Genomic DNA, 18,141 nt, shown 5'->3' on the forward strand with positions numbered 1-18,141 from the left:
AAAAGAAAAGAAAGAAAAGCCTCTAGGTAGCCTGTGTGCTATTTGGAAGTGTATCATATCATACTTCTAGGCGTCCTAGATACATATTTTGCGAAATACCAATAAACCTGCTTATGTATAGTACAACACGGCACCGGCGCTGGCCGCCATCCTATGAGGGAGAGCTGTCTCTTCCATAGAATTAACCAACTATTCGCTCGTCCATCCGCGACATCGATCAACCGCCCCATACCAGTCAAGATAAACATGGCGCCGTTTTTCTGCTTCGTTCGTTCGTTCGTTCGTTCGTTCGATTTGAGAAAGAGCGCGGGAGCAATCGTGCCGTGACGACTCATACAGCTTTCGGACGCGTAGTTCCCCTTTGGTATCCCGATCCATTATTTCTAGTTCTATAAGGCTCGCGCGGGAAGCGTAGGGAGAGAGAAAGAGGAGGGCAGATGAAGAATTAGAACACGCTGATATAGTTTCCGATCCTCTCTTTCTGATTTTGCGCTATGCACTCGGCGATCCACGTGATGTTGCGTATTTCCTATCGACCGTTGTTAGCCCCGATGCTTTCGCTACAGTATCGTGTGGCGAGGCATGCTGCTTGAGGAGGGGAGACTTGGGGGGGGGGGTGACTCACTTGTTCCCTAAGCTTGACCCACGCGTAGACGATGGCGTACGTGAACTGGCGGGTGAAGGCGCTCTTCGAGATCTCCATCTCCTTCTGGTAGAACATGTCCTCGAGGCTGCGCTCGCCGCCGCCGGGCCCGCCGGCCATGTTCCCCGGGCCCGAGGGACCGCCGCCGAGCCCGGCGGCGTCAAAGAAGCCGCGGTAGTCGGAGACGCCATCGACGGCGAGGCGGACGCCTTCGAAGTCTTCGGACCGCGAGAGCAGCAAGGTGCCCTCGGGGTAGAGGCGGCCGAAGGTGGGGTAGAGCTTGTTACGGTCGGCCTTGCTCAGCTCGGTGCCGAAGGAGTTGAGGGTGATGTTGATGGCGCGGCGGTCGGCCTCGAACTCGAGGATCTCACTCATGACTTCGGCGGTCGGCGTGCCGGCCATGTCCGGGTGGGAGTTGACGAAGCGGTAGAAGTCCTCGAGGTAGTTCTTGTAGAGGGTATTGCGCACGATCTCGATGTTGAGCTCATCGAGGTCCTGGTGGCTCAGGCTACCCTTAAAGTAGGGGGCGAGAGGGGTCTCGATGAGGACGCTATTGTAGAGATCCTCGATGTTGGTGGCGACGCAGAGTACGGGCATGGTCTCAAACCAGCCGAGCGGGTGGCAGCGGTCGAGCAGCTCGCGTGTGTCGCGCTCGTGCAGGGTGCCGGTGATGAGCAGGGCCACGTTGTCGATCATATAGCCGTACGTCAGGTAGTCGAGGAACTGGGCGAGCGATCCCACGGCGTTCGCGCGGACATAGCGAAACTCGGATACGAGCTTGTCGGTCGTCTTAGCGGCGAGGCTGGAGGTCGATGGGTTCGGCGGGAGGGAGGCAAGAAAATCGCCGTAGGCAGGGCCCAGTTGGAGCTTCAGATCTAACGTGGACAGGAGGCGGGTCTGCGGTTAGATGTTGTTCTACCGCGTACTCGACTCGCGCTTGTGCGTAGTCTTGTTGTGCTATGGACAAGCATGGGAGGGACGTACCGTCGATGGTCTCGCACTGGGTCAGGTTAGAGTAGTTGATGCTGGTGAGCAGGCCATTTCTATACCCTCGCACAATGCCCTCGATATAGCTAGCAAGAAGCGTCAGCAAGAACTCATCTCGCGATGACGACTAACGGATCGGGGATGTCGTTGCGAAGGGGCTCTTACCCGGCATTGACATTGAAGAAGAGGCCCTCCATAGCGGCGGCGGCGGCGGCGGTGTATATGAGTATATGTAAGTTACGGCTGTGGGTGGGCGAAAGACGAGCGACCCCTTCGACGTAAAGAATAGGATGATGTTGTTGTACGGTGTATTCTCCCGGATTGGTTGTGGTATGAGGTATGTACTTAGGTCAGGTTGTGTGCTGTACGGTGTACGAAGGTGTATATAGACAGTATGGATAAGCAGATGAGCAGGGACCAATCAGCCCTGTACATGCGCTGCAGCTGAGTCGGGGAAGCTAAAGATGCTGTACGTACCTAGCCTAGCCTATCTGGGACTGGAGGTCAGATACCCGGGCAGGTACCTATGCTACGTATTCTGCTAGTTGCATACATATGTATAGTATTCTCTGTATTTACTAAAGCATGTGTACGTACACGCATTTGCTACAGTATTCACTAGATGCATTCATTCGCTCGCAGTTACCCCTTTAACGAGGTGCTATCCGTTTTGGCTAGTGTTCATTGGCCCCCCACGATTCGTATGGCCCACTCTTTTTTCAGAAGCTTTCTTTTTTTTTTCCCTGGACCTTTTTTTAATAGTCGAATAAAATTTTACAACCAGTAGAAGCCTCCAACTCTTCTACAGCTTTGGAGTGGTGAAGCCATCCATCCTACCGTATCTCCTAACAGCATTCATAACCCAAGCCAGGCCCAGCCGCCTCCGCGAAAGAGGACCTTTGCAGGATACCACAAGCCATCTGTGACTTATCCCAGTCCTGCAAATATGCCTCTCTTCGTCCTCGCCGAGACGCCTGCGGGGTGAGGAGTCCTGTTGTTCCCAGCTCGCGCGCATCGTGAGAATCCTGCTAACGGTGTCGTGACCAGCTACGGCCTGTTCAAGGCGAAAGACAAGAAGTTACTATCACGCGATGATATCGTCGAGCAGCTTTCTGGCGCCGAGGCCATCAATTCGATGTGAGTCGCTGTTTGTGGTGGTGGATTGGCCCGGCCACGTCTGCTCACGTGGGATGTAGGTTGTCGCTCAAGAAGATGGTCAAGTTCGAGGACTCGGCCCAAGCCCTCAGCGAATATACCTCCCTGACGGAAGGAAAGGTCACCCCGATGCTACAGAACCTACTCGATGACATCAAGGAGGAACGGAAGGCGTCGCTTGCCGTTGCCGACCCGAAATTGGGCACCGCGATCAATCTTCTGCCCCAGCTCAATATCACTCCCGTGTCCGACTCGAGCACGAACGAACTCTTCCGCGCCATCAGGACATATCTCCCCGAGCTGTTCCCCGACTTGGACAACAACTACTTGGGCAATATGGCCCTCGCCCTGTCTCATTCCATCTCTCGCCACAAGCTCAAGTTTTCTCCTGACAAGGTGGATGTGATGATCGTCCAGGCTATTAAGCTGCTCGATGATCTTGATAAGGAGCTTAATAATTATGCTATGCGAGTTAAGGAGTGGTACGGTTGGCACTTTCCGGAGTTGGATCGCATCGTTAACGACAACCTCGCCTATGCTCGCATTATCTTGCTCATGGGCATGCGAGAGAATGCCGCCAACACCGACTTCTCCGAGATTCTCCCCGAAGATATCGAGGCTCGAGTCAAGGCTAGCGCCGAGATCAGCATGGGCACCGAGATTCTCGAATTCGACCTGGAGAATATTAAGCTCCTCGCGGAGCAGGTCATCGGGTTCACCGAATACCGCCAGCAACTTTCGCAGTATCTATCGTCGCGAATGAAGGCGCTCGCGCCCAACTTAACAGAGCTTATAGGCGAGCTAGTCGGTGCCCGTCTTATCGCCCACACCGGCTCGCTTCTCAGGCTCGCCAAGAGCCCGGGTAGTACCATCCAGATTCTCGGGGCAGAGAAGGCGCTCTTCCGGGCATTGAAGACGAAGCATGACACACCCAAGTACGGCATTATTTACCACTCATCTCTCGTGGGACAAGCGACTGGCAAGAACAAGGGCAAGATCGCCCGTACCCTTTCTGCGAGAGCCGCCTTATGTCTGCGTGTTGATGCTCTATCCGAACTCAGCACGGAGGGTATCGACGGTGCGGATATTGCCGTGGACGACGACGAGAGGGCAGACATGGGCATTCGGTTCCGCGCAGCACTTGAGGACAAATTACGAAAGTTGGAGGGCAAGCCGTTGATATCTAAGGGCGTCAGAATCGCTCCAAACGGCACCGTCCCGTCCACCAAATTCGAAATAAAGCCCACGCGAAAGTATAATGACGCTGTAGACACCATCGCCACGCACATAAAGACCCCAACCAAGCCCTTAATACAAGAAGTAGAGGATATTCCGTCGGGTAATGCGGAGGAGGCAGAGGCCGAGGATGAGGATGTCGAGATGGAGAGCACGGAAAAGGGTAAGGCACTATTAACAAGGCGCAAAGGTCACCATTAGCTAACGGAAAAGCAGCAAAACCAAAGGAGAAGAGCCTGAAGAAGAAGGACAAGAGCAAAAAGAAGGTTGTCCAGGAGAACGGCGATGCCGCGTCCACCCCAACACAACCCGGCAAGTTGTCCGAAGCCGAATACGCCCGACTAGCAGGAGAAGCAGGTATCTCGGTATCCAAATTCAAGCGCAAGTTCGAGCGTGGCGACATCAAGATGAATGTGGACGGGACGCCTCAGGTGGTGAGCAAAAAGGAACTGAAGAAGTTGAAGAAGGCGGAGGCTAAAGCTGCTGAGGCTGAGGAGGAGGAAAATGAGGGCCCAAGCAAGAAGCGAAGGCACACCGAAGATAGTTCAGAGAAGAAGAGCAAGAAGAAGTTGAAGAAGGAGAAGTCCTGATAAACGTTCCTCACGCTCTTTCTTTCCCTCTGTACTATACCATCAAAAAGTGCAGTTGCTTTAAGTCATGGACGGCGGCGTTCCGGGGTCATACCAGGCTCAGTCTCGGAGTTGGAATACTTTGACAGATAGTTGCGTGGCTCGGGATTGCTTCAATGCGAGCTAGGCAGTTTCGCGCGTTGCGATCTCTCTTTCGAGTTCATAGTAATCGTGCTATCTATCTACAATACTTGCAGCTCTGTTGACATACCTAGACTCCAAAGAACAGGGCGCGAGCCGAAGAGGGAGAGCATATCTCCGCGGGAACCGACGGTCCACGCGGTGGAAGGCGTCGCCGTCCTGGAGGAGTATGTTCCATACCTTTCCACGGGCAGCCTACGAGTGAAGCCTCGATCTTTCCTATGTTGCTCGTCGTGTTGACCGATTGATCTCACTACGTACAGTAGCTTCTAAGCGACGCGGCTCTCGGCTAGTAGCTGTTGCTAATGAAGCTAACCCTTGGCAATCTAGATTCTTCGTCTTGGCAGGCGCCCGCGGAGACCGAATGACTGGGCAGAAACGGGGACCGCGGGCGAACGATCCCTATAGGAAAGCTAGTCTTACACGGCGTATTATCTGGCCCTAGACAAAATAGGGTCTACTGCTGTCCTCGTCTGGGGAACCCCATATTTTCTTTCGAGGCATTGCAAGGCCTGGATGTTACCGACAAGTCACTCGACTGGCTCCATATTCTATGCTGAGACGGCGGGCTAACGCTGGCGAGTTTGATGGCCGCTTTGGTAGGTATGTCGTCACCAAGGTTTTCGAGGGCGGGGGCCACGGCCTCGCGGCTCATGCCTGTATACCTATATATATCCGAGTGAGCCTCAACATGGCATGATTCCATCTCTTCCTAGGATATAAATCTCTTGACGGCAGCCCCTACTTCCATCAAGTCTCGGACGCGTACCGTTCAGACAACCACAGACGGCAACTATTAGGAGCGAGGTTGAACGTGCCCAAGAGTATGACCGTCAATACAGAAAAGACATCCCCCGAGAGGGGGGCCATGTACGCAGACGACAGCAGCTTCGTCGAGGAGGATGAGCTGGACCAAGTAACAGCTTTGGCTCGACGTACGACGACTACGCAGTCACCGGACGGGAACCATTCAGACGTACCCAACCCGCTCCGACCCGTAAAGGGGACGAAGCTAGATCCATTCTCACACACATTCGACGTATCGGCATGGACGAAAGCCTTTATGGACATGGTCGAGACTGACGGCCGCATTCCGCGGCGGAGAAGCGGCGTCGCCTTCCGTAACCTCGACGTCTACGGCTACAGCACGGGCTCCGAATACCAAGCGAGCACGGGAAACATACCGCTACGCCTGGCTTCGTATCTGACTCGCCAGTTTCGCGGCAGTAGCGGCGGCGCCAGCAGAGGCCGCCAGCGGATCGACATCCTACGCGACTTCGAGGGTCTAGTGGAGGAGGGCGGGATGCTCCTCGTGCTAGGTCCTCCAGGCTCGGGTTGCTCGACACTCCTTAAGGCGCTAGCAGGCGAGACACGGGGCTTACATGTCGGCAGTAACGCACATATGAACTTCAGGGGTATCCCAGCGCAGCAGATGCACACGCAGTTCCGGGGCGACGTGCTCTACAACGCCGAGGTCGACGTCCACCTACCTGCGCTTACCGTCGGCGACACGCTCGACTTCGCGGCGCGCGCGCGGGTGCCGGCGCGGGTACCGCAGCTGGGTCTGACGGCGGCCGAGTATGCGCGCATCGTGCGCGACGTGACCATGGCCATGTTCCGGATCACGCACACGGAGAACACGAAGGTCGGCGACGACTTCGTGCGCGGCGTCTCCGGCGGCGAGCGCAAGCGTGTCAGCATTGCCGAGGCCTCGCTCACCGGCGCCCGGTTCCAGTGCTGGGACAATAGCACGCGCGGCCTCGACAGCGAGAACGCCATCCAGTTCTGTCGGAACCTCCGCGTCCAGGCCGACATCAAGGAGGTCGTCGCCGCCGTCGCCATATATCAAGCGCCCCAACGCGCATACGAACTCTTCGACAAGGTCATCGTCCTCTACGAAGGACGCCAGATATTCTTCGGAAGGGGCCAGGACGCGAAGGCTTACTTTGAGGGGTTGGGTTTCGAGTGTAGGTCACCTCTACAATCTTCCCCTCATCTTCCATTTAAAATGATCAATTTCATAGACTAATTAATGGTTATTCCTATCCGCAGGCCCTCCTCGACAGACTACGGCAGACTTTCTAACATCGATGACATCGCCTCAGGAGCGCCGTGTTCGCGCCGGCTACGAGTCCAAAGCACCCCGTACACCTGACGAGTTCGCCGCATGTTGGAAAGCATCGAACCCACGCGCGCAATTACTAGCAGATATCGAGCGGTACGACCAAGCACACCCCTCCGCTGATCGTCTAGCCGAATTCTCAAGCAGCCGTGCCGCGGAGCGGTCGTCGATGCAGCGTCGCAAATCGCCGTACACGCTGTCGTTCCCGCGGCAGGTGAACCTATGCCTCTGGCGGGGGTGGAAGAGGCTGGTCGCTGACCCAGGCTACACCATAGCGCAGCTGATCTTCAACCTAGTGATTGGAATTTGCATCGGGACCGTGTTCCTCAGGCTCAAGAACGACAGCAGCACGTTCTACTACCGGGGCGCCATCATCTTCACTGCGCTGCTGTTCAACGCGTTCTCGAGTCAGATGGAGGTGCTGACGCTATACGCGCAGCGCCCAATCGTCGAGAAGCACGAGCGCTATGCGTTCTATCATCAGGCGGCAGAGGCCGTGTCAAGCTACGTGACGGACCTGCCGTATAAGACGATCAACATGTTCATGTTCAACTCCATCATCTACTTCCTGGCTGATCTGCGCCCAGGCGCGGGGTATTTCTTCTTCTTTTGCCTGGCCTCGTACCTCGTGCTGCTGGTCATGTCGGCGCTGTTCCGCCTCATCGCTTCGATCACACGGACATCCCACCAGGCCATGGTACCGGCAGCCGTACTCGCAATTGGCCTCATGGCTTACGCCGGCTTCGCCGTCCCGACCCCTAACATGCTCGGCTGGTCACGCTGGATGAACTACATCAACCCCCTCGCTTACGGCTTCGAGGCGCTCATGGCGAACGAGTTCAGCGGCCGCGAATTCCCCTGCGCCGTTATGGTGCCGTCGGGCCCTGGTTATGACGAGCTGCCGCTCGAACATCGTATCTGCTCCGTCACCGGGGGGGTCGCCGGGTCGAGCCTCGTCAGCGGCGACCGCTTCATCGAGTCATCGTATGACTACTGGAGCAGTCATAAATGGAGGTATGCTTACCCGTATCTCCAATCAAACATAATGCCTCGGTAACTAACACGTATTGTCTAGGAATATCGGCATCCTGTTCGGATATCTCGTCTTTTTCCTCGGCGCTTACTTCATGGCGGCAGAATATGCCCTGCCCCAGAGAAGCAAGGGCGAGGTTCTCGTATTCAGGCGCGGCAGCAAGCAACTTCATTCGAAACATTCACACACTGACGTAGAGTCCGGGCCTCAAAGCTCCCAGCCACGTCTCGCAGACTTGAGGAAAGGGGGTGACGCTGTCGCGAACAACGAACTGCAGTTAGCGAAGGTCAAGCCCAGCGACTCGGACAGGAAAATCTTTCACTGGGAAGACTTGTCCTACGATGTCCAAATAAAGAGGAAGACTCGCCGTATCCTAGACCATGTTGACGGCTGGGTGCAACCGGGCGTGACAACGGTCCTGATGGTAAGTAAAAATGAGTAACTTGTAACTTGGAATATTGGATATAGCTGGGTCGGACGGAGGCTCACCAGCGCCACCGCAAACGATAGGGTTCTTCAGGTGCAGGCAAGACAACTTTGTTAGACAGCCTAGCAGCTCGCGTAACGACGGGGGTAATCTCTGGAAGCACCCTTATCGATGGCAAGCCGACGGACCGGTCGTTCCAGAGCCAGGTCGGATACGTACAGCAGCAGGACTTGCACCTCGAAACGACGACGGTGCGTGAGGCGCTCGAATTCAGTGCGGTATTACGCCAACCGGCGGGAATCCCGCGGGAGGAGCGAATAGCGTACGTTGACGAGGTGATTAAGATGCTCGACATGGAGGACTTTGCAGACGCGATCGTCGGCGTGCCGGGAGTCGGGCTTAACGTCGAGCAGCGGAAGCGGCTTACGATCGGCGTCGAGCTCGCGGCGCGCCCTGAACTGCTCATCTTCCTCGACGAACCGACTTCGGGCCTCGACTCGCAGACGAGCTGGTCCATCTGCGACCTCGTCGACCGCCTCGCCAAGAGCGGCCAGGCCGTCCTCTGCACCATCCACCAGCCGTCCGCCATGCTGTTCCAGCGCTTCGACCGCCTACTCCTTCTTGAGAAGGGCAAGACGGTCTACTTCGGAGGTGAGTATCTGCGCTCATCTACTAGTTAGGGTGTTAGGCTGACTGACTCGCGTACGCAACAGAGATCGGCGACGATGCCGCGACCCTGATCGACTACTTCGAGCGTAACGGTGCACCAAGATGCCCGCCGGAGGCCAACGCCGCGGAGTGGATGCTGGGGCTGGCAGCCGGGGCCGACGAAGAGTCGCGGCGGTCGGAGATTTGGCGGGCGTCACCTGAGTATACGGAGGTGAAGGCAGAGCTCGCGCGACTGCGCGCGCGTAGCGGCAGCGGGACGAGCGACTCTCAGCCGCCGCACAAGGCGCCAGCGAGTTACGTGACGCAGTTCCGTGCAGTGTTCGGTCGCGTCGGGCGGCACTTCTGGCGGTCGCCGGTGTACACGTGGTCGAAGATACTGCTGACGGTGATACCGGGACTCTACCTCGGCTTCACCTTCAGCGCCTCCGATCTGAGCCTCCAGGGCCTCCAGAACCAGCTCTACGCCTTCTTCATGTCGCTCGTCCTACTCGCCAACTTCAACGAACAGATTATGCCCCACTTCATCCCCCAGCGCGCCATCTACGAAGCGCGCGAGCGGCCGTCCAGGATCTATCACTGGTCAAGTGAGTTCTCCTTTTTTTTTCCCTTTCCCCGAATGCCTCGCCCTGAGATAGGAACATAAGCTAATGGCTTAGCCTACGTTGTATCCAATATCATTATCGAGATGGCATGGAATACGCTCATGGGCGTGCTACTGTTCCTATGCTGGTACTACCCCGTGGGCTTCTACCGCAACATGACAGACGGCGACGTGAGCCAGAGGTCGGGCCTGGTGCTTCTAATACTGTGGCAGTACATGCTGTTCGCGAGCACGTACTCGCACCTGGCGATCGTGGCGATCGACACGGCGGACCTGGCGGCGGTGCCGGCCTCGCTGTGCTGGTTCATCAGCATCATGTTCTGTGGCGTTGGTGTCCGGCCCCCGGATATCCCGCACTTCTGGCAATTCGCATTCCGTGCGAGCCCCGCGCGCTACCTCGTCTCCGGCGTGCTCGCTCCGGCTATGCACGGCTCCGAGGCCGTCTGCGCCGCCAACGAGGTCCTGTGGCTTGCCCCGCCCGGGCCCCCTATCGCCCCCGCCAACTTGACGTGTGGCCAGTTCCTCGGGCCTTACGCCGAGGCCGCCGGCGGCAGGATCCTCGACCCGCTGCAGGCGACAGGCCAGCCGTGCGGGTACTGCAGCGTCAGCAACTCAGACCAGTTCCTCGACTACTTCGGCATCCAGTACAGCGAGCGTTGGCACAACTTCGGATACCTGTGGGCGTATATCGTGTTCAACGCCGCCGCGGCGTGTCTACTGTACTGGCTCGTGCGGATGCCGAAGGGGAAGAAGCGCGCTACGAAGAAGGAGTAGGCGTACATTTTGAGAATAGGAGGAGGGAACAGTGGATGGAAATAGGGACGGTTCCCCCCGCCCACCTTATTTCCTAAGGAGAAGCAAAGTATTGAGAGAGAATTAGAGCACAGAGTACATAGCTGGAAGGGCTATCACATAGACGGTGTGGCGTTCCGGCAAGTCTAGGCAATTTATATGTTAATTACAGGGGTGAAGATAAAAAGAATCATGCTTCGTTGCATAGGACACAAGAGCCAGATAGAAAGAATTATATTCCTGCCAACGCTGTGGCCAAGAACCTCTGAGACAGACATCTGTTAGTGAATCTATTAATCAACATCTCAGCCGTTACACAATGCCCAGCCTTGGGGGTGAAAGGACAACATTAAGGAAGTTAATATTGGACACTGAGTCATGATCCTGAGCAGCAGCTTTCCTGAAGTCGCTGTGAACCATGTAACAATAGCAGCGACAACATCACAGGTCGACGGCCTGTGACCAAACAGAGCAGACGATCAACGTGCCAGTTGCCTATAGTAAAACCAGGAGCGTTTTTGCTAACTGAAGTCATTGCGAACTTTAGCCCCTTTCATGTCCCACACTCAGTGTAGCTTCGTAATTGGTATATCGGAAGTCATAGGCGCAAGAGAAAAAGAGTACAGGGAAGCCAGTTTGGAAAACAAACACCGGTTGCTGGGGGTCGTGGGTATTTTGTGCAAACGGCGCATCGTGAATCCCTCCACAGTTGGGGGCATGGCTTCGGTAGGTGTCGTATCTCCCAGCTCCGGCTCACTCGCAGGGGTCGGCGCCGTACTCGACGAGGACGCGGCCCTGGAGCTCCCGGGTGATGGCGAGGTAGGCGAAGACGGCCTGGCCGCGCCAGGAGCCGAAGCGGTACTCGCAGCGGGCGATGGGGCCGCCGTAGCCGGGCACGGTGCCGTGGTCGATGATGGTGTCCACGTCGAAGACAAACTTGGTGGAGAAGTAGGCGGTCAGCGCCTCGGGGCTGACGACGTCGGGGTCGCCCGCGACCAGGATGACGCGGCTCGCCTCGGGCGGCCCGTCGCCGGCCACGCGGTTCCGGTTCCAGAAGACCTGCGGCGCCGTGCCGCACACGCGGAAGCTGCCGCGCTGGCCCGCCCGGTACAGCGTCTCGGCGTCCTCGCGCCGGAAGAAGCTGAGGGACGCGGCGGCCGTGCTGCGGCCCTCCGTGGGCCCGTTGACGACGGCGGAGCGCACCTTGCCCGTCTTGGTGATGGCGGCCAGCAGGGCCGGGATGGTGGTCGAAGCTGGCAATTTTGTTATCCAAAGGCTCGTATTGCTTTCCTCCGGTACGTGCGTGCCCTTGTTGGCAGCGAGGCTCGAGTCCCCGCGGTAGTTCCCCTGGAATCTGCCTCCGCCGCTGGCGTTGAACGCTGCGCCAGTGAGTTGGTCGGATGGGGAGAAGTATTTTTGGTCCATCTGCTAGTGCGGCGTGAGCACCTGTATAACGAAATATCAGAGGGGAGAGGTAGGGTAGGCTGTAGAGGGGATATACATACGTTGAAACTCGTTAGCACTGTTGAGGAGGGGGAAGCCTTCTCCAGAGGTAGTTCAGGAGAGTCTGTGTTGGCGAAGGGCGGAGAAGGTTGCTAGAATGGTATCACGTAGGATAATTCTCTGCTGTAAACGTTTTGTGAGCGTCTTGTTTGGTTGACAAGATTAAAGCCTTTGCCTCCGAAATTGGTACAATGCGAGCATATCGGAGAATGTAAAGGAAGAGTCTTGATGGGCATGGGCAGTGAGATATTTTATTTGTATCTAAGCTGTCACCCATGGATACATTGTTTGTCCTTGGTATCTTCACATGTGTTCTCGATAGTAGTCATAATCGTGTAGCAAATAGTTGCTCAGCACCCGCCCATGGCAACAAGCTACATGCTAACCTCTCAATCCGGCCCGACCCGGCCGTAACTCAACCAGTGATGCTCACAGCCTAGAAATGTGTGCTGAATCATCTGCTTTCTCCTTTTCTACCCCCATTAGATACGATGTGAGCGATGAATATATATCCATAGCGCAGCTTGTCTCTATTGAGGTAGCTGGCTTAGGAGAAGGGTAAACGTATGGTCTGAGGGACGCGCAACAAACTGTTGCAGGTTGCGTAAACGATAGAACAGACAGGAAGCCCAAGACCATAGTAAAATAGAGAGTCCCCTTCATGGGTATTTATAGAAAAGCCATTCTGTAGTCTATAAACGGCTGAAGTGGAGGTATAATATGACCTAGTAATGGTAATAAGGTAGTGAGATGACCATTTTTCTATCCTGGGCCACAATAAAATGTAAATAGCTGATTCACAAAACAGATGCCGATCATCCTTATTTTCCTTTCCTTTCTTCTTTCCTTAACAGGAGAATAACAGTCTTGTTTCTAAGTCTTCCCTCCCCTACTACCTTTTGTACTCTCTACCACGTAGGCAGCAACTTCGGAGAGCAAAAGTGACACACTGGTTGCTCTATCATCGAAGCCATTAGAGGCACCGAGGACCATCACTCCAAGCTATCATCTCAGCTGAATTCCTTTGTTCAGATATGCTTCTTTACAGAAGGCTGATAGGAACGGCAGTCAAGTTGGTTGGATACATAGATATCCCGGAAGGACGAATGGCCGAGGTAGGTTTATGCTTTGTGGCCTCGTGTTGGGCTCGCAGTGATTAAGGAGGAGGGCTGGAAAGGGGAAAAGGGGGGATATAATAGGGGTAGAGACACTGCTAACAGGGGCACGGCATGCTGGGGTTGGGCATTCTCGACCCTCTTTAACGAACTCAGACTTTACGTAGTTTGTTACCTGATGACCTGATTGATAGATGCATGAGCACTTCTACTCTTCTGGTGAGAGAAGGCATTTTGCTCACAATAGAGATATTATTTTCACTTCCGCTTGTTATATGCATCGTAGGTATGAACACAGGCAACAACCTGAATACTGCACATGTATATATACATAAGTATGTATGTGCATAGTACGGGGTATCTAGAAGATGCCCCATTTATGCATAAGAACCTAGTGTATCTTAATACAGGAATAATGCATATATCAGATTTACAGTCAGCACAACACCGGGCAAGTCACTGTCAGGTTTTCCCAACTCGATAATTTCATACCTACTTCCACCATTCAACGAGGTAACATAACCCTCTCATCTACTCAGCTCCACCACCATTTCTACATACCGCCTTGCTATAGTATTCCGAAGTCCTCTGCATATTGCTACTGATGTCGGACCAACCTGCCTCACCTCGAAGGGCCCGGGGCGATTCCCCACCGCCTCGCAAGCGAAGTAGAAGTGGCGACCGAAGCCAATCACCGCGTCGCGACCGTAATAGACGGGGTGGACGGGATGGTCGTGACAGGGCAGGCGACAGAAACCCCGACAGCTACCGATCCCGGGAAGAGCCCTGGAGAGACCGCAGAAATCGGAATAGAGATGACCGGCAGGATCGAACAGGCAGGGAATCGGATAGACAAGATACGGATCGCGAGGAGAGAGACTCAGACAGGAGGCATGCAGGCGGAAGCGAGGGCGCAGATCAAGACCGACCACGGCCAAAGAAGGGCCTAGGAGGGTTCAAATACAAAGAAAGACGCCGGGACGATGCGGAGGATGGTAGAGACGGTGATCGCCGCGGTGGTTCGTTTAGAGGCTACAGAAACCGTTCCCCGTCTCCGCGCCGCCGAGACCGCGACCGAGATGCTGGGGCCTCCTCGTCCACCAAGAAACCCAAGTCCAAATCCAAGTCCAGCGGCGCAGATACCTCTCAGCCACCCGAAAGACCACCGGCCGCGCCCTCGAGCGGTGGCGAAGAGATGATTATCGTCCACGTGAACGATCGGTTGGGCACCAAGGCGGCCATTCCGTGTTTTGCGTCAGACCCCATTAAGGACTTCAAGATCATGGTGGCGGCGCGGATCGGGCGGGAGCCGCACGAAATCCTGCTCAAGAGACAGGGGCAACGGCCATTCAAAGACATGCTCACCCTCGCCGACTACGAAATTAGCAACGGAGTCCAGCTCGATCTCGAGGTAGATACCGGCGATTAAGCCGGGCCCAGCGCGAAGGGAGGCGTCGAGAAACCTCGGGGACAGTGCTAGTAATTCCGTCGCCTTGCTTTCATACATTAGGGGGTTGGTGCGCGTCGAGCTATTGGAAGCTCAGTTGGTCAGCGATCGACCTCTCGAACATCGCCCAACGCCATATTATTTCGTATATACCCGATAGGTTCTAAATACATTCGCGCCTCGGTCCCCGCAAAAATTGAAGTCTCCTAGCATTCTTGTCTAAAGAAACCCCCTTCTTATGTTTTTTTGTAGAAGGTTTTCTTCTTTCTATAATTCCGTTCCTCTCAGTTCGCCTCGAGATGCGGACACGGCCCAGACGTGAGGGAGAAGACGACGTCCAAGTTACTGCTCCCACCCTTAGTTACAGCATCCAAACCTGCGGATCATAGCGTCCTGGCGGCGGATACACTCCTCTTGATCCTGGATTACCGCCATACGCTCTCCGAGCACTTGTCTTAGTTCCCTCACTTCGTCAATCAACCTTGCTTCGCCTACGCTCTCGTAACGCCTCTTGAAATCTATAGTAGAGACAGAGTTAGTAGGTAAAGGTCTAGACTCCGCGAAACGACTTACGATCAAGGCACTTGTGTTCCCACTCCAGCTTAGCTTCTAGTCGGCAACCGGGAGCCTCGCAAGCATCTAGTAACAGCACCTCGTTAGTAAACTAGTTGCATCGTGTCGGCGGAAATGTGTTGCTCTTACGGGCCTCGCAGTAGGGCGTCTCCTCTTCGACCCCGTTCCTGCAGCCACGGCTGCGACAAGAGTCTAGCTGGACAGTTAGGTCTAACGGTAATACCTTCGAAAGGAAGCGGGACCAAAGAGGTCAGCTCACGAGACGGGCAGTGTAAGGCCCCCGGCGCTGTCCTTCGATGCTCGTTACAGCTGGCAAATTGGCACCGATCTATCAATCTCCACGGTCAGCCAGGTCTTTTTTCTATCTCTTAACGATGAGTGCTAGCTAGAGGGAAATACTACGGACGACTGGTGCAGAGGCGAAAGGCCCCGGTCGAATTATTACAGCCTCTCAAGAAACAGGTATGGTTGGCGCAATGCATCGAGCCGATCTGCTTGAGTACTGTACAGCCAGCAGTACTGCATTGGGTGTCTGGCTTCCGTTAATGTTGTGACATCGATTAGGACAGCGGTGCGGATGCTCTACTACTCACGGATTCTGCACAAGTTGTGCGGATCAGTCTTGGGCTGGTGGCAATCGGGCCACTCGCACACGTTGTCTAGACCGGCCAAGTTAACCGCGGGATCCGCACTGCTCCTCGGAGAGAGAGAGGAGGAGGATTGGGGAGAGGAGGAGGATTGGGGAGAGGAGGAGAGAGGGAGGGAGAAAGCGTACGTGTACGGCAGAACCTCCCCTGATTGACGGTGATAGCCATACAGCCTGGCCTCCCACAAGTATCTTCCCAGATGATCAGCGTCAGTTGAGCAGTTCGACACGCGGACATCAGTCACTCACGTCTCTCGCAGCAACTTCTCCCGGCCTGTACCATGCTGTGGCATCCTTCTGCAATACAGTTATCTTCCAACCCATTAGATTACTATGCCACGGTCGTGGGAGGTCCCCGACTTACGGTTATCGCAGTAGGTCATGAACTGGTTTTGGTTTATACCGTCAGGCCGGCGTTTCTCTGGGCATTCTCGCAGCGCACACTTGTCTATCAGAGGTCAGTCTAGTCCACACACTTCGAACTATACCATCAGTAGTTCCTACGGTCATAGCAAAATTTATAGCGTCTGAACACCGGATTGTCTGGGTCGCGGTATTGGAGCCTCGGGCATTCGCATCCTTGTACGGTACATATTACGTCTCCTCGCTATTAGTTTATCGTCTTTGCTCCTATCGTGGTTTTGGCACTCACGATGAGGGCAAACTGAATCTTTCGGGTCCTTCTGGAACTCGCATCGCGGGGCCTTCATTGGGATTGGGAAATAGAAATGGTCACAGGTATCTGTGAATTGGAACGTCAGCTACATGAGGCGCCGTTCCGCCCGTCTCTCTCCCGTGGACCTGTTCTCCTCCTTGGGTAAACCACTCACGCTTCTTACAGAACTTCGAAGAAACTGGCCCGGATTCATCTTTGCGTCCCCTACAACATGTAGCGGCACATCCTGGTTTTGTGTGACATCCCATCATCTTGCAATTTTAAGACTGGGCGACGGCTAGAGATCAATATTGGGTTTTTTTTTCTCCCCTAGATTCGAATCACTCTGGGTGGGAGGGGGGGCAATATCGGAGGTGAAGAGAGAGAGAGGCCTTTCCCCGCCGGGTAACCACAGACGTCCTATGCTACTATCATAGTCTCGGTGAAGCATCGGGGTTCTATGGCTCTGTCATAAAGAGGGGTTTGCCGAAAGTGCACTTCGAGAATGAACGCCCGCATTCATCATGGTCCTAGGTATTGGTCGTGGTAGACGCGCGCGAGGCTGGTGGCTGTTTATAAACGAGGTCCTCGTCACCACTGGACCGACCCCCCTTGCGATGCCCTGATTCGACGTCAGGGGAAGCCGAAGCAGATATCACAGTAGGTAATATGATTACCTGCATTATTACCACTCTTCCTTTGTCCTAGCTATTGAGCTAGACAGGAGAGGCATTTTATGGGCTGGGTTTCACGCCATCGAACAATCTCAAGGCTAGAGCCTCGGGGGTCTGCTGCTTTCTCATAACAGAGACACAGCTATCCTCGACCACAATATCGGTCTCTATTACCATACCCCTACATCTCTGCCTTCTGTGAGCTATCTACAACACCCAACTACCTTTACTTTCGACGTACCTTTGGTCACGAAAGTCCGACGGGTAAACATGTCGGGAGTCGCAGTCAGAATATTTTCACTCGCGTACGCCAGAGCCTTAATCCGTCACCGTCTCCGTCTTAGTCTGGGGCTGAGTCTCTGCATCTCGCAGGCTGGTATCGCTGTCAGAGCCTGCAGCGTCATCATAACTGGTGCCCCAGTTTAAATCGGAACCGAACCCATGATGATTAGGTATAGAACCGACCCGAGGTGTACAAATGGGTTTCAGAAGAGGTTCTCAAGGCCTTGTCTTTGTCGAACTCGGAATCGAAGCTCCAAGCAACGTACCTAGCCGCTTCCGTGGAAGGAAACCAGGAAGTCGTCGTCTCCGGTTGCCCACAGGGGGAAATTCATGGAGTATGTACCTAATGTAACAATGGTGAGGCTGGGTTGGGGCAGCTCCACCGTGCTGCTGGAACGGTCCGGGTAGTATTACCCCAAGGAATTTTCCCTCAGCCACACGGACAAAATATTTGAGCTGCGGCTTGTCCACTAACATTCCTTTTTCAGAACCGAGAACATGACGTGGTCCTCGAAGAACTTGGACCCCCACCTTTCGCAAACCAGGAGACATGCCAAGATGTCGTCGAGGTCCAAGTTATCTGCGACGGCTAGTACGATTTCCGGTAAACAATCGTCGATTATATCCCCTCGCAACTTGATGCCCGAGAAGTGCTCTCGTAGGAAGCGCATTCTTTCGTCGCCGGGGGAGCCGGGGATGTAAAGGCAGGTCGACCGCACATGCGTCGCGTGTCAAAAGGGTTAGACACGGCAGTGATGGCGGAGTTGATAACTACTCAAGGATCGCGCGTATATTGGAGCACAGAGCGTGA

The 18,141-nt window shown here is 54.9% G+C and overlaps 6 protein-coding genes across 6 annotated transcripts; 3 read left to right on the plus strand and 3 right to left on the minus strand.

Moving 5' to 3' along the window:
- Nucleotides 1-35: 35 nt before the first annotated feature.
- Nucleotides 36-2,000, minus strand: GGS23DRAFT_564195 (vacuolar ATP synthase subunit D1). Its single transcript, XM_051516134.1, has 4 exons — nucleotides 1,796-2,000; nucleotides 1,628-1,716; nucleotides 626-1,518; nucleotides 36-529 (listed from the first exon to the last, which is right to left on the minus strand). The coding sequence occupies exons 1-4, from the start codon at nucleotides 1,825-1,827 to the stop codon at nucleotides 446-448; spliced, it is 1,098 nt and encodes a 365-aa protein (XP_051373107.1). The 5' UTR covers nucleotides 1,828-2,000; the 3' UTR covers nucleotides 36-445.
- Nucleotides 2,001-2,399: 399 nt separating this feature from the next.
- GGS23DRAFT_564197 (nucleolar protein nop5) lies at nucleotides 2,400-5,081 on the plus strand. The gene is made up of 4 exons (XM_051516135.1): nucleotides 2,400-2,611; nucleotides 2,678-2,767; nucleotides 2,827-4,184; nucleotides 4,238-5,081. Exons 1-4 carry the CDS (start codon nucleotides 2,577-2,579, stop codon nucleotides 4,609-4,611), a joined length of 1,857 nt encoding a protein of 618 aa, XP_051373108.1. The 5' UTR covers nucleotides 2,400-2,576; the 3' UTR covers nucleotides 4,612-5,081.
- Nucleotides 5,082-5,216: 135 nt separating this feature from the next.
- GGS23DRAFT_564201 (ABC-2 type transporter-domain-containing protein) lies at nucleotides 5,217-10,697 on the plus strand. The gene is made up of 6 exons (XM_051516136.1): nucleotides 5,217-6,758; nucleotides 6,844-7,927; nucleotides 7,989-8,370; nucleotides 8,457-9,024; nucleotides 9,087-9,626; nucleotides 9,699-10,697. Exons 1-6 carry the CDS (start codon nucleotides 5,618-5,620, stop codon nucleotides 10,415-10,417), a joined length of 4,434 nt encoding a protein of 1,477 aa, XP_051373109.1. The 5' UTR covers nucleotides 5,217-5,617; the 3' UTR covers nucleotides 10,418-10,697.
- A 491-nt stretch (nucleotides 10,698-11,188) lies between these two features.
- Nucleotides 11,189-11,860, minus strand: GGS23DRAFT_596034 (uncharacterized protein; the record flags this gene model as incomplete). Its single annotated transcript, XM_051518416.1, has 1 exon — nucleotides 11,189-11,860. The coding sequence occupies one exon, from the start codon at nucleotides 11,858-11,860 to the stop codon at nucleotides 11,189-11,191; it is 672 nt and encodes a 223-aa protein (XP_051373110.1).
- A 1,692-nt stretch (nucleotides 11,861-13,552) lies between these two features.
- Nucleotides 13,553-14,701, plus strand: GGS23DRAFT_564202 (ubiquitin-like protein). Its single transcript, XM_051516137.1, has one exon. It carries the CDS (start codon nucleotides 13,658-13,660, stop codon nucleotides 14,480-14,482), a length of 825 nt encoding a protein of 274 aa, XP_051373111.1. The 5' UTR covers nucleotides 13,553-13,657; the 3' UTR covers nucleotides 14,483-14,701.
- Nucleotides 14,670-16,750, minus strand: GGS23DRAFT_497818 (uncharacterized protein). Its single transcript, XM_051514451.1, has 12 exons — nucleotides 16,550-16,750; nucleotides 16,372-16,461; nucleotides 16,224-16,319; nucleotides 16,084-16,167; nucleotides 15,969-16,031; nucleotides 15,849-15,911; nucleotides 15,667-15,732; nucleotides 15,480-15,605; nucleotides 15,333-15,401; nucleotides 15,203-15,265; nucleotides 15,074-15,139; nucleotides 14,670-15,018 (listed from the first exon to the last, which is right to left on the minus strand). Exons 1-12 carry the CDS (start codon nucleotides 16,644-16,646, stop codon nucleotides 14,858-14,860), a joined length of 1,044 nt encoding a protein of 347 aa, XP_051373112.1. The 5' UTR covers nucleotides 16,647-16,750; the 3' UTR covers nucleotides 14,670-14,857.
- Nucleotides 16,751-18,141: the final 1,391 nt, after the last annotated feature.

Source organism: Durotheca rogersii, assembly GCF_024521655.1.
Source record: "Durotheca rogersii strain YMJ 92031201 chromosome Unknown GGS23scaffold_7, whole genome shotgun sequence".
Classification (NCBI taxonomy): domain Eukaryota; kingdom Fungi; phylum Ascomycota; class Sordariomycetes; order Xylariales; family Xylariaceae; genus Durotheca; species Durotheca rogersii.